The sequence below is a fragment of the Tachyglossus aculeatus genome, chromosome 11 (assembly GCF_015852505.1).
Source record: "Tachyglossus aculeatus isolate mTacAcu1 chromosome 11, mTacAcu1.pri, whole genome shotgun sequence".
NCBI classification, from domain to species: domain Eukaryota; kingdom Metazoa; phylum Chordata; class Mammalia; order Monotremata; family Tachyglossidae; genus Tachyglossus; species Tachyglossus aculeatus.
In genome coordinates, this window is record NC_052076.1 from 49,574,328 (window position 1) to 49,597,275 (window position 22,948).

A 22,948-nucleotide genomic window follows, 5' to 3' on the forward strand; every position below is an offset into this window, starting at 1 on the left:
GCAGGTGAAAATTGAGAATATTTTAGTTAGGTACACTTGGAATTATCTATAAAGTATGGGTTGAGGCTTGTGAAAAATGTGATTTTTTTAAAGACTCAAATAGGGAAATTCTGTATAAGATACAGGATTCATGAGAAAAGTACTGCTACACCCCAGTTAGCGCTCTTTACTGGTTTCCTGAAAAGAGTGTTAAGTGAAATGAAAAAGCGCTAGACAATCTAATTTGGGAATACAACTGTATTCCCAGGCTAAAAAAAAAATGGCCATAATAAGTATACTTTAAAATAGTGAGAAATGCAATAAATCTGGATTTATTATCAAAGAGCAATGTAAAAACGTAGTAACGATAATAGTCTAAAGCGCTTACTGTCTGCAGAACACTGTACTGAGTGCTGAGAGACAAGACAAAGGTGGAGTTTAGATATGGTCCCTGGGGTGGGGGTGGGGGTGATGACTCACAATCTAAAATACCCATAAGGAAAGATTCTGAATTAGATTAAGGGAAAGAGTAACAAAGAAAGTAAAGTTCTTACTTTTCAAAGTGTTATCTTTCAGAGCCTCTCCCAGCAAAAAGGTACCAGTGTTAACAGACTCAAGATTTGCTATGATCTCCAGTAAATAGGTGCTTTTAATGAAAACTGAAGTGGTCTTTCATCTCTTTTGCTAACAGACTAGAGACTGGCTATGATCTCCAGTAAATAAATTGAAATGGGCTTTCATCACTTTATTCAAATGAGTCAAAATCATCCTTTGGGAGGAGAAAGGGATACGATCAAGCCTTAGTATACTGTGCCATCTCTCTCAAAGTGAGAGAATGCTGTTGCCTGCATTCACATAGATTACCAAGAAAAAGAAAGAAGAGCTTTATGAAGGGGAGACGGCTCTAGAGAGAGAAAAAGAACCAATACCATTATCATGACTGTATCCAGCATGCAAACTACGGCAGATACACCAAAAGAAGCAAAAGCTTTAGGAAATGTCACTTACGAAGACTCAGAATATTCACTTTCTCCTGGCTCTTTAGCCCAGCTATACAGGGCAAAAGAAAAATGGTGTCAAATGTGCTTCTGTGGACAGGTACAACCACATTTTCTTTCACTGCTGTCTTGATAACATCTTACAGTTACTGTCCAGAAGCGCGGCTATTAACAACGATCAGATTCCCAAACCCACTCACAGATTTAGACTGTAACATAACACTATGCTGGGGCCAACAAGAACATGAATACGTTTAAAAAAGCATCGGCTTTCTCCAGATAATTAAAGCTGCAGAAGTTTACATCACTTCTGGTATAGTTCCTGAATTAATACATCCTATAGAGACTGCAGCTTCTCTTCACTTGAATTTTTCTTCTTCCACTTGAAGCTTCAGCAACTCTAAAACTTGTAGATGTTAGTTTTATTCTAAGATCTAAAATTTACGGAAAACTTGTAGATGTTAGTTCTAAGATCTAGAATTTACGGCAGGATTGATCAATGGCTAAAAGTCTTGGGTATCAGAAGAGAAAGAGCTGGTTTTTAGCAAAGTTGGAAGAGTTCATGGCTGGATTTTCTGGGTTCTGGGAAGATCCTTTATTCACATACAAAGATGGTCTGCTAGGAAGTCTATGATGCCGGTGTGCTACCAGTTAAGAATATTCAGGGTGTCTGCTTTGTAACTTTAATAACTGATTGTAATAAATTTGTGCTAAATAAGCGGTTGATTATCAAAGATTTACTCAAAATGAACTACTAATAAAAGATTAATATTTACCACTTCACTCCTTAGCATTCTGGAAACTGAAAATCACATCGCTACGAAAATTACCCTAAAAATGAGGGATGCCAACTGTAAACAGAAGGCACACTAAGAATCAGGTGATAAAAGTTTTCAGTCGTTCAGAAGCAGAAAGAGAAGTACTCGAAATATGAAAAGCTACTGCATAAAAACCCAGTCACCAAACAAGTGACAGAGTGGTGAAATCAAATGATGTCAACCTGGACAGCCTGGCCAGAATGAGTTCAAAGGAAGAAGTTTCAAGTTAACTAAGTTTCTAATACTAAGGAGCAGATTCTTAGATTAGAGAAGCAGCGTGACTCAGTGGAAAGAACACGGGCTCGGGGAGTCAGAGGTCATGGGTTCTAATCCCGGCTCCACCACTTTCAGCTGCGTGACTTTGGGCAAGTCACTTCACTTCTCTGTGCCTCAGTTCCCTCATCTGTAAAATGGGGATGAAGACTGTGAGCTCCACGTGGACAACCTTGATTAACTTGTATCCCCCCCGCCAGCGCTTAGAACAGTGCTCGGCACATAGTACGCGCTTAACAAATACCAACATTATTATTCTTGATGAATCTAAGCATGATTCTTCCTACTAATGTTTAATTCTATTGCTTAAGAATTAAAGTAGCTGCAAAGAAATTTTCCAGCAAGCTCTTCTTCAAAGCTGAGGTTACAAAATGAGCTATTTACATTTCATTTGCATTTCCTGCGGGATGTTTCAACAGGAACTTCATTTTTTTTTTTTTTACACATATTTACATTTTCTCTTCCCCATGAAGAGAGCTTCATTCTCCTCTTTGCTTCCCCCTCCTACTCAAGAAAATTCAACAAGGAGGAACCTGACCTGCATTTATGAGCGAGCATGCCAATCTAGTCAGTGTGGATTTGATTAATCACTTTCTGAATAATTTATCTAGTGGACTTTGGACAAGTTATAAGGATACTTAACTAAAGATGTAAAAAAGGGCTCTCTAAACCTAAGAATCTTTTTCTGGTTTTCTAATGACGGGAGGACGCAGGAACTGGTGACATCAAGAGATCAGAGGCAAAGAAGAGATCAAGGTAAACAGGGTTCCAAGCTCTGATAATAATAATAATAATAATGGCATTTATTAAGCGCTTACTATGTGCAAAGCACTGTTCTAAGTGCTGGGTTAGACTATGAGCCCACTGTTCGGTAGGGACTGTCTCTATATGTTGCCAATTTGTACTTCCCAAGCGCTTAGTACAGTGCTCTGCACACAGTAAGCGCTCAATAAATACGATTGATGATGATGATGATTGAACCTAGCCTAAAAGCTGGTGTGACTACAGAAAGGGACAAAGTGAAGCGGGTGGAGTATGATAATGATGGTATTTGTTAAGTACTATGTGCAAAGCACTGTTCTAAGCACTGGGGGGTTACAAGGTGATCAGGTTGTCTCACGTGGGGCTCACAATTTTAATCTCCATTTTACAGATGAGGTAACTGAGGCACAGAGACGTTAAGTGACTTGCCCAAAGTCACACAGCCGACAAGTGGCAGAGCTAATCTGATTTAAGTCGGGTTTTTTCCCCCGCAACTTTGGCAGAGGATTAGACGCGTTTAATACATGGGATTCCTTTATGAAAGGGGGTGAGAAAACACTCGATTATTTGATTATTTTCCCCTAACCCTCAACTCTTCCTTGACGGTACGGGCACAGAAGTGGATGATGGCCACTTTTATAACGTATCTCCACTGCTATCTTAGCATCTGTACCCACCACCGTTATCTGAAAGGCATCTCTGCGACGGTAGAAGCTAGAACAGAGGCCCCAGCCCACACCCGAAACGCCACACCACAAAAGCAGGAAGGTGCCGCCCGTTGCTTGAAAAACGTGCGTGCTTTCCAAATCCGCCAAACCTCTAATACGGGCAAAGGCAAAAATAAGAAATGGATCCTTACAGCTTCTTTTACCAGTTTTCGGCTGGACTCTACCACAGCTTCTGTCAGGGGAAACTCTGTCTTAATCGTCTCCAGCACAACGATAGCGGATTCCAGAGGCGTGAGTTCAGCCTCCATATCGAAGGAGCAGTCTAGGAGAAGGAAGAAAGGTTTTCACTTGTAGCTGTCGAATTATTGATAGGAGCCCTTTTCCTGTGCAAGTAGAGAACCCACCTCAACCCATCCACCATACAATTTTCTTCTATAACTCAAGGCGCTTGCCCCACCTGTGTGTACCAAAAATTACAGTGTGATACAGAAAGAGGTTAAAAAGAAAAATCCAGTTCGGCAATCAGACTGAAGGTTTCCCAGCACATGGACAGCAAAGTGAATTAAAAAACTGTCCGTTTCACTTTGCCACCTTAAGAAGCTCCGGTGTGGGAGGTGTGCCGGAGGAAAACAGCCAACATGAGGTCAGTCAGGCCCGAGCCCCCAAAAGAATTTGCAGGTTAAAAGAGAATAACCTTGGTGCAGAATGGGAAAAATACTGAGAGAACACTAAAGTTACTCTCTCGGAAACATGCACAGCGCGTCACCGTTGGCAGATTTCAAGAGGACTTAAATCTGCTTAGAGAAGCAGCATGGCGTTGTGGCTAGAGCACAGGCCCGGAAGGTCTTCTCAGTGCCTCAGTTCCCTCATCTGTAATCCCAGCTCTGCTGCTTGTCTGTTGTGTGGCTTTGAGCAAGTCACTTCACTTCTCTGTGCCTCGGTTCCCTCATCTGTAAAATGGGGATTGAGCCTGTGAGCCCCACGTGAGAGAGGGACTGTGTCCAACTTAATTTACTTGCATCCACCCCGGCGCTTAGAACAGCGTCTGCCACATAGTAAGCGCCTGTTATTGTCAGTAATAATGGTATTTGTTAAGCGCTTATTATACGCCAAGCACTGTTCCAAGTGCTGGGGCAGATACAAGGTAATCAGGCTGTCCCATAATAATTATTATTAATTAGAGATGTCAGTTCAAAGCCCACCGAGGAGATGAACAACATGACTTTGGGCAAGTCACTTCACTTCTCTGTGCCTCAGTTCCCTCATCTGTAAAATGGGGATTGACCCTGTGAGCCCCACGTGAGAGAGGGACTGTGTCCAACCTAATTTACTTGCATCTACCCCGGCGCTTAGAACAGTGCCTGCCACATAGTAAGCGCCTGTTATTGTTAGTAATAATGGTATTTGTTAAGCGCTTATTATATGCCAAGCACTGTTCCAAGTGCTGGGGCAGATACAAGGTAATCAGGCTGTCCCATAATAATTATTATTAATTAAAGATGTCAGTTCAAAGCCCACCGAGGAGATGAACAACATGACTTTGGGCAACTCACTTCACTTCTCTGTGCCTCGGTTCCCTCATCTGTAAAATGGGGATTGAGCCTGTTAGCCCCACGTGAGAGGGGGACTGTGTCTAACTTAATTTACTTGCATCCACCCCGGCGCTTAGAACAGTGCCTGCCACATAGTAAGCGCCTGTTATTGTTAGTAATAATGGTATTTGTTAAGCGCTTATTATATGCCAAGCACTGTTCCAAGTGCTGGGGCAGATACAAGGTAATCAGGCTGTCCCATAATAAAGATTATTAATTAAAGATGTCAGTTCAAAGCCCACCGAGGAGATGAACAACATGACTTTGGGCAAGTCACTTCACTTCTCTGTGCCTCGGTTCCCTCATCCGTAAAATGTGAGCCCCATGTGAGAGAGGGAATGTGTCCAACTTAGCACTGTTCCAAGTGCTGGGGCAAATACAAGGTAATCAGGCTGTCCCATAATAAAAATTATTAATTAAAGATGTCAGTTCAAAGCCCACCGAGGAGATGAACAACATGACTTTGGGCAACTCACTTCACTTCTCTGTGCCTCGGTTCCCTCATCTGTAAAATGGGGATTGGGCCTGTGAGCCCCACGTGAGAGAGGGACTGTGTCCAACTTAATTTACTTGCATCCACCCCGGCGCTTAGAACAGCGCCTGCCACATAGTAAGTGCTTGTTATTGTTAGTAATAATGGTATTTGTTAAGTGCTTATTATATGCCATGCACTGTTCCAAGTGCTGGGGCAGATACAAGGTAATCAGGCTGTCCCATAATAATTATTATTAATTAAAGATGTCAGTTCAAAGCCCACCGAGGAGATGAACAACATGACTTTGGGCAAGTCACTTCACTTCTCTGTGCCTCGGTTCCCTCATCTGTAAAATGGGGATTGAGCCTTTGGGCCCCACGTGAGAGAGGGACTGTGTCCAACTTAATTTACTTGCATCCACCCCGGTGCTTAGAACAGCGCCTGCCACATAGTAAGCGCCTGTTATTGTTAGTAATAATGGTATTTGTTAAGCGCTTATTATATGCCATGCACTGTTCCAAGTGCTGGGGCAGATACAAGGTAATCAGGCTGTCCCATAAGAATTATTATTAATTAAGGATGTCAGTTCAAAGCCCACCGAGGAGATGAACAACATGACTTTGGGCAAGTCACTTCACTTCTCTGTGCCTCGGTTCCCTCATCCGTAAAATGTGAGCCCCATGTGAGAGAGGGACTGTGTCCAACTTAGCACTGTTCCAAGTGCTGGGGCAAATACAAGGTAATCAGGCTGTCCCATAATAAAAATTATTAATTAAAGATGTCAGTTCAAAGCCCACCGAGGAGATGAACAACATGACTTTGGGCAACTCACTTCACTTCTCTGTGCCTCAGTTCCCTCATCTGTAAAATGGGGATTGGGCCTGTGAGCCCCACGTGAGAGAGGGACTGTGTCCAACTTAATTTACTTGCATCCACCCCGGCGCTTAGAACAGCGCCTGCCACATAGTAAGCGCCTGTTATTGTTAGTAATAATGGTATTTGTTAAGCGCTTATTATATGCCATGCACTGTTCCAAGTGCTGGGGCAGATACAAGGTAATCAGGCTGTCCCATAATAATTATTATTAATTAAAGATGTCAGTTCAAAGCCCACCGAGGAGATGAACAACATGACTTTGGGCAAGTCACTTCACTTCTCTGTGCCTCGGTTCCCTCATCTGTAAAATGGGGATTGAGCCTTTGGGCCCCACGTGAGAGAGGGACTGTGTCCAACTTAATTTACTTGCATCCACCCCGGTGCTTAGAACAGCGCCTGCCACATAGTAAGCGCCTGTTATTGTTAGTAATAATGGTATTTGTTAAGCGCTTATTATATGCCATGCACTGTTCCAAGTGCTGGGGCAGATACAAGGTAATCAGGCTGTCCCATAATAATTATTATTAATTAAAGATGTCAGTTCAAAGCCCACCGAGGAGATGAACAACATGACTTTGGGCAAGTCACTTCACTTCTCTGTGCCTCAGTTCCCTCATCTGTAAAATGGGGATTGAGCCTTTGGGCCCCACGTGAGAGAGGGACTGTGTCCAACTTAATTTACTTGCATCCACCCCGGTGCTTAGAACAGCGCCTGCCACATAGTAAGTGCTTGTTATTGTTAGTAATAATGGTATTTGTTAAGTGCTTATTATATGCCAAGCACTGTTCCAAGTGCTGGGGCAGATACCAGGCAATCAGGCTGTCCCATAATAATTATTATTAATTAAAGATGTAAGTTCAATGCCCACTGAGGAGATGAACAACATGACTTTGGGTAAGTCACTTCACTTCTCTGTGCCTCAGTTCCCTCATCTGTAAAACGGGGATTGGGCCTGTGAGCCCCATGTGAGAGAGGGACTGTGCCCAACTTCATTTACTTGTATCTACCCCGGCGCTTAGAACAGCGCCTGCCACACAGTAAGAGCTTGTTATTGCTAATAATAATAATAGTGATGGTATTTGTTAAGTGTTTACTATATGCCAAGCACTGTTCCAAGTGCTGGGGCAGACACAAGGTAATCAGGCTGTCCCATAATTATTATTATTAATTAAAGATGTCAGTTCAAAGCCCACCGAGGAGATGAACAACATGACTTTGGGCAAGTCACTTCACTTCTCTGTGCCTCGGTTCCCTCATCTGGAAAATGGGGATTAAGGCTGTGAGCCCCACATGGGACAACCTGGTATTAATAATAATAACAATAATGATGATGTTGGTATTTGTTAAGCGCTTACTATGTGCCAAGCACTGTTCTAAGTGCTGGGATAGATACAAGGTTATTAGGTCGTCCAACTTGGGGCTCACAGTCTTGATCCCCATTTTACAGATGCGGTAACGGAGGCCCAGAGAAGTGAAGTGACTTGCCCAAGGTCACACAGCTGACAAAGTGGCGGAGCCGGGATTAGAACTCATGACCTCTGACTCCCAAGCCGATCACCTCGTATCCTCCCCAGTGCTTAGAACAGTGCTTCGCACATAGTAAGCGCTTAGTAAATGCCATCATTATTATTATTATTAACAAGGAAGATAAACACAGGGCCAAACGGGGAGAGGAGTCCTCCATACCCAAATTCTCCCCTTCGTCGATACGGGACAGACACTGCATGATCCGTAGCAGGCGGGACACCGTGTGCTCCTTTCCCAAGGGCCGCACGAGCAGAGCTGGAAAACAAGGCGCCGGGGTTCACATCTCCAACTCTTAACCCGCGCCTCCAAACCGCCCGTTCATTCAGTCCCTCAGTCGTATTTATTGAGCGCTTACTGTGTGCAGAGCCCTGGACTAAGCGCGTGGAAAGTACAATTCGGCAACATCTAGAGTCGGTCCCTACCCGACGACGGGATCACAGTCTAGAAGGGGGAGACAATCAGTCAATCAATCACAAATCAATCGTATTCATTCATTCATTCATTCATTCAATCGTATTTATTGAGCGCTTACTGTGTGCAGAGCACTGGACTAAGCGCTTGGGAAGTATAAGTTGGCAACATATAGAGACGGTCCCTACCCAACGGTGGGCTCACAGTCTAAAAGAGGCAGACAGCAAAACCAAACAGACAGGTGTCAATACCATCGGAATAAATAGAATTACAGCTAGATACACACCAAGGCCCAGCTCTCCTTAGAGGGTCCCCAGGGGTCACTGGACGCCCCCGGTTGATCGATCGGCCCGGGTGCGGAGCACTGTGCTGAACGTGTTGGGGAGGGCACAATCGCCGGGGGAATTCCCTGCCCACAACGAGCTTCCATTCTGACGGAGGGCAAGGTGGCTGCCCTGCCGTCATTCATTCATTCAATCGTATTTACTGAATGCTCAATAAATACGATTGATTGATTGATTGAATGTTTACTGTGTGCACAGCACTGTACTAAGCGCTTGGGAAGTACAAGTCAACAACAGATAGAGACGGTCCCTACCCCATAATGGGCTCACAGTCCAGAAGCGGGGAGACAAGACAACAGAAGAAGCAGACGGGCATCCCCAAATCCACAGTTCATTCATTCAATCGTAGTTATTGACTATTCTTTTTATTTTGCTAATGATGTGCCTCTAGCTTTAATTCTATTTGTTCTGGCGATTTTGACACCTGTCATATTTTGTTTTGTTGTCCGCCTCACCCTTCTAGACTGTGTGAGCCCGTTGTTGGGCAGGATCCGTCTCTCTATGTTGCCGACCTGTACTTCCCAGGCGCTTAGTACAGTGCTTTGCACCCAGTAAGTGCTCAATAAATACGACCGAATGAACTTATTGAGCGCTTACTGGGTGCAGAGCACTGGACTACAGCGCTAAGGAAGTCCAACTCGGCGACAGAGACGGGCCCTACCCCACAGTGGGCTCCCAGGCTAAAAGGGGGAGATGGACAACGAAATAAATCAAGTAGGCAGACGTCAAAACCGTCAGAACAAACGGAACGATAGCTATGATCTGCACACAGTAAGCGCTCAATAAATACGATTGATTGATTGATTATCATCATCATCATCATCAATCGCATTTATTGAGCGCTTACTATGTGCAGAGCACTGTACTAAGTGCTTGGGAAGTACAAATTGGCAACATATAGTGACAGTCCCTACCCAACAGTGGGCTCACAGTCTAAAAGGGGGAGACAGAGAACAAAACCAGACTAACAAAATAAAATAAATAGAATAGATATGTACAAGTAAAATAAATAGAGTAATAAATATGTACAAACATATATACCGATATACAGGTGCTGTGGGGAAGGGAAGGAGGTAAGATGGGGGGGATGGAGAGGGGGACGAAGGGGAGAGGAAGGAAGGGGCTCAGTCTGGGAAGGCCTCCTGATTAGTAAGATAAACAGAATAATAAGTATGTACAAGTCAAAGAGAGTAATAAATATGTACAAATATATCTGACTGAATGCCCTCCCTCCACACATCCACCAAACTAGCTCTCTTCCTCCCTTCAAAGCCCTACTGAGAGCTCACCTCCTCCAGGAGGCCTTCCCACACCGAGCCCCCATTATCCCCTCCTCTTCTTCCCCTTGCCATCGCCCCTATTCCCTTCCTCTAATCCTCCCGGTGTACATACTTGTACATATTTATTATTCTATTAATTTTATTAATAATAATGATGGCATTTATTAAGCGCTTACTACGTGCAAAGCACTGTTCTAAGCGCTGATACGAATGTGGCTATAATTCTATTTATTTATTGTTTTTGTTGCCCGTCTCCGCCTTTCTAGCCTGTGAGCCCGCTGCTGGATAGGGACCATCTCTATCTGGTGCTGAAGTGGGCTTCCCAGGCGCTTGTACATATTTATTATTCTATTAATTTTATTAATAATAATGATGGCATTTATTAAGCGCTTACTATGTGCAAAGCACTGTTCTACGCGCTGATACGAATGTGGCTATAATTCTATTTATTTATTGTTTTTGTTGCCCGTCTCCGCCCTTCTAGCCTGTGAGCCCGCTGCTGGATAGGGACCATCTCTATCTGTTGCCGAACTGGACTTCCCAGGCGCTTGTACATATTTATTATTCTATTTATTTTATTAATAACAACGATGGCACTTATTAAGCGCTTACTACGTGCAAAGCACTGTTCTAAGCGCTGATACGAATGTAGCTATAATTCTATTTATTTATTGTTCTTGTTGCCCGTCTCCGCCCTTCTAGCCTGTGAGCCCGCTGCTGGATGGGGACCGTCTCTATCTGATGCCGAACTGGACTTCCCAGGCCCTTGTACATATTTATTATTCTATTTATTTTATTAATAATACTGATGGCATTCATTAAGCACTTACTACGTGCAAAGCACTGTTCTACGCGCTGATACGAATGTAGCTATAATTCTATTTATTTATTGTTTTTGTTGCCCGTCTCCGCCCTTCTAGCCTGTGAGCCCGCTGCTGGATAGGGACCATCTCTATCTGGTGCCGAACTGGACTTCCCAGGCGCTTGTACATATTTATTATTCTATTTATTTTATTAATAACAACGATGGCACTTATTAAGCGCTTACTACGTGCAAAGCACTGTTCTAAGCGCTGATACGAATGTAGCTATAATTCTATTTATTGATTGATTTTGTTGCCCGTCTCCGCCCTTCTAGCCTATGAGCCCACTGCTGGGTCGGGACCGTCTCCATCTGGTGCCAAACTGGACTTCTCAGGCGCTTAGTCCAGTGCTCTGCAATCAATCAATCAATCGTATTTATTGAGCACTTACTGTGTGTAGAGCACTGTACTAAGCGCTTGGGAAGTCCAAGTTGGCAACATCTAGAGACGGTCCCTACCCAACAGTGGGCTCACAGTCTAGAAGGGGGAGACAGAGAACAAAACCAAACATATTAACAAAATAAAATAAATAGAATAAATACATACAAATAAAATAAATAAAAAAATAAGCGGGGCTCAGTGGAAAGAGCTTGGGAGTCAGAGGTCGTGGGTTCAAATCCCGGCTCCGCCGCTTGTCAGCTGTGTGACTCTGGGCAAGTCACTTCACTTCTCTGAGCCTCAGTTACCTCACCTGTAAGATAGGGTTTAAGACTGTGAGCCCCACATGGGACAACCTGATCACTCTGTACCCTCCCCAGCGCTTAGAACAGTGCTTTGCATCTAGTAAGCGCTGAACAAATACCGAAATTATTATTATTATTGTTGTTATTAAATACGACTGATTGAATGAGAGAGGCAGCCTGGCTCAGTGGAAGGCGTATGGGATTTGGAGTCGGAGGTCATGGGTGCGAATCCCAGCTCTGCCACTTGTCCCACATGGTGCTCACAGTCATTATTCCCATTTTGCAGATGAGGTAAAAAAAAAAATAATAATAATAATGATGGCATTTGTTAAGCGCTTACTATGTGCAAAGCACTGTTCTAAGCGCTGGGGGATACAAGGTGATCAGGTTGTCCCACGTGGGGTTCACAGTCATAATCCCCATTTTACAGATGAGGTAAATAATAATAATAATAATAATAATGATGGCATTTGTTAAGCGCTTATTATGTGCAAAGCGCTGTTCTAAGCGCTGGGGAAGTTACAAGGTGATCAGGTTGTCCCACGGGGGGCTCACAGTCTTAATCCCCATTTTACAGATGAGGTCACTGAGGCCCAGAGAAGTGAAGTGACTTGCCCAAAGTCACACAGCTGACAATTGGTGTCAGCTGGGTGATTTGTATATATGTTGGTACAGATTTCTTACTCTATTTCTTTTACTTGTACATATTTATTTTATTTTATTTTGTTAATATGTTTTGTTTTCTCTCTCCCCCTTCTAGACTGTGAGCCCGCTGCTGGGTAGGCACCATCTCTATATGTTGCCGACTTGTACTTCCCAAGCGCTTAGTACAGTGCTCTGCACACAGTAAGCGCTCAATAAATACAACTGAATGAATGACCTTGGGCAAGCCACCTAACTTCTCTGTGCCTCAGTTGCCTCATCTGTCAAATGGGGATGAAGACTGGGAGCCCCAAGTGGGACAACCTGATCACCTTGTAACCTCCCTAGTGCTTAGAACAGGGCTTGGCACATAGTAAGCGCTTAACAGATACCAACATTCATTCATTCTTTCAATCGTATTTATTGAGCGCTTACTGTGCGCAGATCACTGTACTAAGTGCTTGGGAAGTACAGTGCATCATTCAATCGTATTTATTGAGCGCTTACGGTGTGCAAAGCACTGTACTAAGCGCTTGGGAAGTCCAAGTTGGCAACATCTAGAGACGGACCCTACCCAACAGCGGGCTCACAGTCTAGAAGGGGGAGACAGACAACAAAACAGAACATACTAACCAAATAAAATAAATAGAAAAAATATGTGCAGACAAAATAAACAAGTAGAGTAATAAGTACGTACAAACATATATACATACATACATGTATGTATGTATGTATGTATGTATATATACATATCGGTAGTCATGGCCGAGTGGTTAATGTAATGGACCAGAAATTCATTGGGGTGTCCCCGCGCAGGTTCGAATCCTGCCGACTACAAATGCATTTTCAAGCGCTTAGTACAGTGCTCTGCACACAGTAAGCGTTCAATAAAACGACTGAATGAATATACAGATGCTGTGGGGAGGGAGAGGAGGTAAGGCAGGAGAAGCAGCATGGCTCAGTGGAAAGAGCAGGGGCTTTGGAGTCAGGTCATGGGTTCAAATTCCGACTGCCGCTTGTCAGCCGGGTGACTCTGGGCAAGTCACTTCACTTCTCTGGGCCTCAGTTCCCTCATCTGTAAAATGGGGATTAAGACTGTGATTCCCACGTGGGACAACCTGATTACCTTGTAACCTCCCCAGTGCTTAGTACAGTGCTTTGCGCATGGTAAGCATTTAATAAATGCCATTATTATTATTATTAAGGCAGGAGGGAGGGAGAGGAGGGTAAGAGGAAGGAGGGGGCTCAGTCTGGGAAGGCATTCTGCATCATTATTATTAATGATAATTAATTATTATCATTATTATTATAACATCTAGATTGTAAGCCCACTAACTGAATGCTGCTCTCCCCGCCTGGCCCCCCGGCCCACCATCGGAGATGTAAGTAATCAATTATTGCTGATTGATTTATTTATTACTCTATTTATTTATTTCTTTGATTTGTACATATTTATTCTATTTATTTAATTTTGTTAATATGTTTTGTTTTGTTCTGTCTCCCCCTTCCAGACTGTGAGCCCGCTGTTGGGTAGGGACTGTCTCTAGATGTGGCCAACTAGGACTTCCCAAGTGCTTAGTCCAGTGCTCTGCACACAGTAAGCACTCAATAAATACGACTGAATGAATATCATTATTATTAATAAAAATGACTGACTGAGTGAATGCTGCTCCCCCCGCCCCGCCATCACTATTGGTGATGCAAGTATTACTGATTGATTGATTTATTACTCCACTTACAGGCCCGCCCACCTGCCATCGCCATTGGCGATGTAAGTCATCAATTATTACTGATTGATTGATTTATTACTCTATGTTTTTATTTTATTTGTACATATGTATACTATTTATTTTATTTTGTTAATATGTTTTGTTTTGTTGTCTGTCTCCCCCTTCTAGACTGTGAGCCCGCTGTTGGGTAGGGACCGTCTCTAGATGTTGCCAACTTGGACTTCCCAAGCGCTTAGTACAGTGCTCTGCACGTAGTAAGCGCTCAATAAATACGACTGAATGAATGACATACATATCATTATCATTAATATTTATTGATATTAACAACAAACCAATACATTTATTACATTTAATTAATTGATTAAAACAATAAATTTAATAAATATGACTGACTGACTGAATCCAGCCGCCCCCCCCCACCTCAGGCCCGCCCGCTCGCCATCGCCGATGTAAGTCATCAATTATTACTGATTGATTGATTACTCTAATTTGTACATATGTATTCTTATTACATTACTCTAATTTGTAAATATTTATTCCATTTATTTTATTTTGTTAATATGTTTTGTTTTGTTGCCTGTCTCCCCCTTCTAGACCGTTAGCCCGCTGTCGGGTAGGGGCCGTCTCTAGATGTTACCAACTTGGACTTCCCAAGCGCTTAGTCCAGTGCTCTCCACATGGTAAGCGCTCAATAAATACGACTGAATGAATGAATGACATTCATAATATCATGGTCATTAATACTTATTAATTTTAGCAATGACAATAAATTCATTAAATTTAATTAAAGCAATAAATTCAGAAAATATGACTGAATGCTGCTCCCCCCCCGCCATTGCCGATGTAAGTCATCAATTACTACTGATTGATTGATTACTCTAATTTGTACATATGTATTCTAACTGCATTGTTATTACTGACTGATTGATTACTCTAATTTGTACATATTTATTCTATTTATTTTATTTTGTTAATATGTTCTGTTTTGTTGTCTGTCTCCCCCTTCTAGACCGTGAGCCCGCTGTTGGGTAGGGACTGTCTCTAGATGTTGCCGACTTGGACTTCCCAAAAGCTTAGTACAGTGATCTCCGCACGGTAAGCGCTCAATAAATACAACAGAATGAATACATGACATACTTAATATCACGATCATTAATATTTATTAATATTAACAATGCATTTATTAAATGTAATTAATTAATACAATAAATTTAATATGACTGACTGACTGCTGCTCCCCCCCCCCCGCCCCCGCAGGCCCGCCCGCCCGCCATCGCCGATGTAAGTCATCAATTATTACTGATTGATTGATTACTCTAATTTGTACATATGTATTCTATTTATTTAATATGTTTTGTTTTGTTGTCTGTCTCCCCCTTCTAGACTGTGAGCCCGCTGTCGGGTACGGACTGTCTCTAGATGTTGCCAACTTGGACTTCCCAAGTGCTTAGTATAGTGCTCTCCACACGGTAAGCGCTCAATAAATACAACAGAATGAATAATATACATAACGTCATGATCATTAATATTTATTAACATTAACAATAAATTTATTAAATTTAATTAATTAATACAATAAATTTCATATGACTGACTGAATGAATGCTGCTCCCCCCACCCCGCCTCAGGCCCACCCGCCATCGCCGATGGAAGTAATCAATTATTACTGATTGACTGATTACTCTAATTTGTACATATGTATTCTATTTATTTAATATGTTTTGTTTTGTGGTCTGTCTCCCCCTTCTAGACTGTGAGTCCGCTGTCGGGTAGGGACTGTCTCTAGAGGTTGCCAACTTGGACTTCCCAAGCGCTTAGTACAGTGCTCTCCACACGGTAAGCGCTCAATAAATACGACTGAATGAATGACATACATAATATCATGATCATTAATATGAACAATAAATTTATTATTATCAAATATGACTGACTGAATGCTGCTCCCCCCTCCCCGTCTCAGGCCTGCCCGCCATCGCCGATGTAAGTAATCAATTATTACTGATTGATTTATTACCCTATTTACTTATTTAACTTGTACATATGTATTCTATTTATTTTATTAGTATGTTTGGTTTTGTTCTCCGTCTCCCCCTTCTAGACTGTGAGCCCGCTGTCGGGTAGGGGCTGTCTCTAGATGTTGCCGACTTGGACTTCCCAAGCGCTTAGTCCAGTGCGCTCCACACAGTAAGCGCTCAATAAATACGACTGAATGAATGACATACATAATATCATGATCATTAATATTTATTAATATTAATAAACCAATACACTTATTAAATTTAATTAATTAAAACAATAAATCTAATAAATATGACTGACTGAATGAATGCTGCTCCCCCCCCTCGCCTCAGGCCCGCCCGCCATCGCCGATGTAAGTCATCAATTATTTGCTGATTGATTGATTACTCTAATTTGTACATATTTATTCTATTTATTTTATTTTGTTAATATGTTTTGTTTTGTTGCCTGTCTCCCCCTTCTAGACTGTGAGCCCGCTGTCGGGTAGAGGCCGTCTCCAGATGTTGCCAACTTGGACTTCCCAAGCGCTTAGTACAGTGCTCTCCACACCGTAAGCGTGTGGAGAATACGGCTGACTGAATGAATGACATACACAATATCATTGATATTTACTAATATTAACAATAAATTTATTATTATCAAATATGACGGACTGAATGCTGCTCCCCACCCCGTCTCAGGCCCGCCCGCCATTGCCGATGTAAGTAATCAATTATTACCGATTGCTTTATTACTCTATTTATTTATTTATTTATTTAACTTGTACATATGCATTCTATTTATTTTATTGATATGTTTTGTTTTGTCATCTGTCTCCCCCTCCTAGACCGTGAGCCCGCTGTCGGGTAGGGGCCGTCTCTAGATGTTGCCGACTTGGGACTTCCCAGGCACTTAGTACAGTGCTCTCAATCAATATCAATCGCATTTATTGAGCGTTTACTGTGTGCAGAGCACTGTACTAAGCGCTTGGGAAGTCCAAGTTGTCAACATATAGGGACAGTCCCTACCCAACAGTGGGCTCACAGTCTAAAAGGGCTCACAGTTTCCCTTCAAGGCCCTACTGAGAGCTCACCTCCTCCAGGAGGCCTTCCCACACTCAGCCCCCTCCTTCCTCTCCCCCTCCTCCCCCTCCCCCCATCTTACCTCCTTCCCTTCCCCACAGCACCTGTATCTATGTATATGTATATATATATATATATGTATATATGTTCTCCCCCTTTTAAACTGTGAGCCCACTGTTGGGTAGGGACTGTCTCTATATGTTGCCAACTTGTACTTCCCAAGCGCTTAGTACAGTGCTCTGCACACAGTAAGCGCTCAATAAATACGATTGATGATGATGATATGTTTGCACGTATTTATTACTCTATTTATTTATTTTACTTGTACATATCTATTCTATTGATTTTACTTTGTTAGTATGTCTGGTTTTGTCTCCCCCTTTTAGACTGTGAACCCACTGTTGGGTAGGGACTGTCTCTATATGTTGCCAATTTGTACTTCCCAAGCACTTAGTACAGTGCTCTGCACACAGTAAGCGCTCAATAAATACGATTGATGCTGATGATGATCATCATCATGGTGATGATAAAAGGGGGAGACAGGGAACAAAACCAAACATACTAACAAAATAAAATAAATAAAATAGATATGTACAAGTAAAATAGAGTAATAAATATGTACAGACATATATACATATATGTCTCCACACGGTAAGCGCTCAATAAATACGAGGGAAGGAATGAATGAATGGCCAGCCCTCCTCGGGCGCGCGCATGCGCAGGAGGCCTCGTTTTTCCCCGCCCCTCCTCCAGGCTGGAGTGCGCGTGCGCAGACGCGTCCCCCCGTCCCTCCCCCGCCCCCCCCCCCAGAGCGCGCGCGCGCGCGCCTGCTCTCACCCTGCATGATGTCCCGGATCTGCCTGAAGTCCCCGTACCGGCCGCTCCGAAAGGCCCGCAGCGCCTCGTGGAAGTAGAACTTCAGCACCCATCGATTCACCGCCTCCTCCAGCCTTGCCTCCTCGGCTCCCCGGCCCACTTCCCCCCTCAGGGCCGGCTCCTGCCGCGCCCGCCGGGACCGCCCGATGCTCTTGGACGGCCGGCGCCCCGAGGCCCGGCCGCCGCCGCCGCCGCCATCGCCGCTGCCTCCCGCCATCGCCTCCTGCCCGCCCCTCCCCTCGCCCGGAAGTGACGTCAAGCCACGCAAGCCCGCCCGCCGGAAGCGGGCTCCCCCCTCCGCCATATTGGCGGCGGGAAGCCGCGGGGCCGCCGAAAGGACTACAATTCCCAGGATTCCGTGCGGCCGCCCGCCCCCATTTTCGGCGGCCCGGGCCGCACTGCTTGCTGGGAGTTGAAGTCCCGACTCTCCCTTATCATTCATCAATCAATCAATCAATCGTATTTATTGTGCGCTTACCGTGTGCGGAGCACTGTACTAAGCGCTTGGGAAGTCCAAGTTGGTAACATCTAGAGACGGTCCCTACCCAACAGCGGGCTCACAGTCTAGAAGTGGGGAGACAGACAACAAAGCAAAACATATTAACCAAATAAAATGAATAGTAAATATGTACAAGTGAAATAAATTCATTCATTCATTCAATCGTATTTACTGATTGCTTACCGTGTGCAGAGCACTGTACTAAGCGCTTGGGAAGTCCAAGTTGGCAACATATACAGTCCCTACCCAACAGTGGGCTCACAGTCTAGAAGGGGGAGACAGACAAAACATATTAACAAAATAAAATAAATAGAATAGTAAATATGTACTAGTAAAATAAATTCATTCATTCATTCATTCATTCATTCAGTCGTATTTATTGAGCACTTACCGTGTGCAGAGCACTGTATTAAGCGCTTGGGAAGTACAAGTTGGCATCTTTTAGAGACGGTCCCTACCCAACAGCAGGCTCACAGTCTAGAAGGGGGAGACAGGCAAAACACATTAACAAAATAAGATAAATAGAATAGTAAATATGTACAAGTAAAATAAATTCATTCATTCATTCAATCGTATTTATTGAGCACTTACCGTGTGCAGAGCACTGTACTAAGCGCTTGGGAAGTCCAAGTTGGCAACATCTCGAGACGGTCCCTACCCAACAGCAGGCTCACAGGCTAGAAGGGGGAGACAGACAACAAAACATATTGTTTGTGGCTCACAGTGGGCTCACAGTCTAGTCTAGAAGTCTATTATCATTAATAATAATAATAATAATAATGGCATTTGCTAAACGCTTACTGTGTGCAAAGCACTGTTCTAAGCGCTGGGGAGGTTATAAAGTGATCAGGTTGTCGCCCGTGGGGCTCACAGTCTTAATCCCCACTTTACAGATGAGGCAAATAATAATGATGATGATGATATTGGCATTTGTTAAGCGTTTACTATGTGCAAAGCACTGTTCTAAGCGTGGGGGGGGGATACAAAATGATCAGGTTGTCCCATGTGGGGTTCACAGTCTTAATCCCCATTTTACAGATGAGGAAACTGAGGCTCAGAGAAGTTAAGTGACTTGCCCAAGGTCACACAGCAGACATGTGGCGGAGTCAGGATTCGAACCCATGACCTCTGACTCCAAAGCACTGTTCTAAGCACTGGGGGATACAAGGTGATCAGGTTGTCCCACGTGGGGCTCACAGTGATAATCCCCATTTTACAGATGAGGTAAATAATAATAATAATAATAATAATAATAATAATAATGGCATTTGTTAAGCGCTTACTGTATGCAAAGCACTGTTCTAAGCGCTGGGGAAGTTACAAGGTGATCAGGTTGTCCCACGGGGAGGGCTCACTGTCTTCATCCCCACCTTACAGATGAGGTAAATAATAGTAATAATATTGATGGCATTTGTTAAGTGCTTACTATGTGCAAAGCACTGTTCTAAGCACTGGGGAGGTTACAAGGTGATCAGGTTGTCCCACGTGGGGCTCACAGTCTTTATCCCCATATTAATAAATAATAATAATGATGGCATTCATTAAGCACTTACTATGTGTAAAGCACTGCTGTAAGCACTGGGAAGGATACAAAGCGATCAAGTTGTCCCACGTGGGGCTCACAGTCTTTATCCCGATTCATTCAATCGTATTTATTGAGTGCTTACTGTGTGCAGAGCACTGGACTAAGAGTTTGGAAATCAATCAATCGTATTTATTGAGTGCTTGCTGTGTGCAGAACACTGTACTAAATGCTTGGGAAGTACAAGTTGGCAACATATAGAGACAGTCCCTGCCCAACAGTGGGCTCACAGTCTAAAAGGGGGAGACAGAGAACAAAACCAAACATACTAACAAAATAAAATAAATAGAATAGATGTGGACAAGTAAAATAAATAAATAAAGAGAGTAATAAATATGTACAACCATATATACATATATACAGGTGCTGTGGGGAAGGGAAGGAGGTAAGATGGGGGATGGAGAGGGGGACGAAGGGGAGAGGAAGGAAGGGGCTCAGTCTGGGAAGGCCTCCTGGAGGAGGTGAGCTCTCAGTAGGGCCTTGAAGGGAGGAAGAGAGCGAGCTTGGCGGATGGGCAGAGGGATTGGGGGCATTCCAGGCCCGGGGGAGGACGTGGGCCGGGGGTCGATGGCGGGACAGGCGAGAGCGAGGTATGGTGAGGAGATCAGCGGCGGAGGAGCGGAGGGTGCGGGCTGGGCTGGAGAAGGAGAGAAGGGAGGTGAGGTAGGAGGGGGCCAGGGGATGGATGGACAGCCTTGAAGCCCAGGGTGAGGAGTTTCTGCCTGATGCGCAGATTGATTGGTAGCCACTGGAGATTTTTGAGAAGGGGAGTAACAAGCCCAGAGCATTTCTGGACAAAGACAATCCGGGCAGCAGCATGAAGTATGGATTGAAGTGGGGAGAGACACGAGGATGGGAGATCAGAGAGAAGGCTGATGCAGTAAATGCCATTATTATCATTATTATTATTATTATTATTATTATTATATCTGCCTTTGACTCTTTCCGATGCCGCTGCTGCCCAGCGTGGGCAAATCGACCTTGTCGTTTCAGCTTAGACCTTTCCATTATGGGTAGTCCCACATGCCATCAGCATAAACAAACTCTCCTGCCACGATAAGGTGTCGATTCATAGGAGAGATTAAGCGCTTGGGAGAGTACAATCTAAGAATGTCACAGCCAAGAAATTTACAATGTACTGGTTCAATCCTCACCCACTCCTCGCTAATCTCAGCTATCCAACTGGTCAGAAACGATGATGAGAAAGGGGGACACATCACTCCTCATGGCTTTACACTTTGTCCACTTTCATTCGTTCATTCAATCGCATTTATTGAGCGCTTACTGTGTGCAGAGCACTGTACTAAGCGCTTGGAAAGTGCAGTTCGGCAACAAATAGAGACAATCACTGCCCCCAAATGGGTTTTATTTGGGGAAATGGAGCAGTGTGGTCTAGTGGAAAGAGCACGGGCCTGGGAATCAGAAGGACTTGGGTTCTAATCCTGACTCCGCCACTTGCCCGCGGTGCAACTTTGGCCAAGTCACCCAACTTCTCTGTGGCTCAATTACCTCATCTATAAAATAATAATAATAATATTAATGATGGTATTTGTTAAGCCCTTACTATGTGCAAAGCACTGTTCTAAGCGCTGAGGAGGTTACAAGGTGACCAGGTTGTCCCCTGGGGGGGCTCACAGTTTTAATCCCCATTTTACAGATGAGAGAACTGAGGCCCAGAGAAGTGAAGTGACTTGGCCAAAGTCACACAGCTGACAGCTGGTGGAGCCGGGTTTGAACCCCTGACCTCTGACTCCAAAGCCCGGGCTCTTACCACTGACCCACACTGCTTCTCCTGCTGTAAACAGTAAAATCTGTAAAATCTAGACTGTAAGCTCGTTGTGGGCAGGGAATGTGTCTATTTTTGTATTGTTCTCTCCCAAGCGCTTGGTAGAGTGCTCTGCATACAGTAGGTGCTCAATAAATGTGAACGAATAAACAAATAAAATAGGGATTAAGGCTGTGATCTCCACGTGGGACATGGATTGGGTCCAACCTGATTATCTTGTACTTGACCTAGCGCTTAGTACAGTGCCCAGCACATAGTAGGCACATAACAAATACCATAAAAAAACAACAACAGTGAAGTAGGTGTGATGACGGCATGGATGTTCCCACCCAAATTCCTCTCCCTGCATATTAATATATCAGAGGTAGCAAAATTCGATCTCAATCAATCAGTGGTATTTATTGAGCACTTACTGTGTGCAGAGCACTGTACTAAGTGCTTGGGAGAGTACAATACAGCAGAGTCAATACACAACCCTGGCCCACAAGGATCTTACAATGTATATTCATTCATTCAATCGTATTTATTGAGCGCTTACTGTGTGCAGAGCACTGGACTAAGCGCTTGGGAAGTACAAGTCGGCAACATATAAAGACAGTCCCTACCTAACAACGGGCTCACAGTCTAGAGGCAGCTTGGCTCAGTGGAAAAGAGCCCGGGCTTTGGAGTCAGAGGTCGTGGGTTCAAATCCCGGCTCCGCCAATTGTCAGCTGTGTGACTTTGGGCAAGTCACTTAACTTCTCTGGGCCTCAGTTACCTCTTCTGCAAAATGGGGATGAAGGCTGTGAGCCTCATGTGGGACAACCTAATCACCTTGTATCCGCCCCAGCGCTTAGAACAGTGCTTTGCACATAGTAAGCGCTTCAAAAATGCCATCGTCATTATTATTATTATTATAGAAGGGGGAAACAGACTACAATACAAAACATGTAGACAGGTGAAATCAAAATCGTCAGAACAAATAGAATTATAGCTATAATGCACATCGTTAACAAAATTAATAGTCCGCTAGCGGGCCAGTAGAGTGAAGGACCTTTCCAAACAGGCTAACACGACGAAAGGTTACTTTTAGGCATTGAGAGAATGGAAAGTCTCAGTAATTCGAGGAAAACACAGGAAGAGCCAGACTTTAAAATCCGTTACAGGTAGGGGCAATAGTAGAGTTTAAGGATATGTTTGAAAGTGCTGTGGGGCGAAGTATCA

The 22,948-nt window shown here is 43.8% G+C and overlaps 1 protein-coding gene and 1 non-coding gene across 3 annotated transcripts in view; one reads left to right on the forward strand and one right to left on the reverse strand.

Moving 5' to 3' along the window:
* The window catches only part of TERF2 (telomeric repeat binding factor 2), a 34,535-nt gene extending 16,440 nt beyond the window's left edge, over positions 1-18,095 (reverse strand). For both annotated transcript variants that reach the window (XM_038753947.1, XM_038753946.1), the window contains exons 1-3: positions 17,840-18,095; positions 8,129-8,224; positions 3,690-3,820 (exon numbers count right to left, since the gene is read on the reverse strand). In XM_038753947.1, the coding sequence (XP_038609875.1) occupies positions 3,690-3,820; positions 8,129-8,224; positions 17,840-18,095 (483 nt within the window). The remainder of the gene's footprint in view (positions 1-3,689; positions 3,821-8,128; positions 8,225-17,839) is intronic.
* Positions 12,948-13,029, forward strand: TRNAS-AGA. The gene has a single exon. It is a non-coding gene; the product is annotated as a tRNA-Ser (tRNA).
* Positions 18,096-22,948: the final 4,853 nt, after the last annotated feature.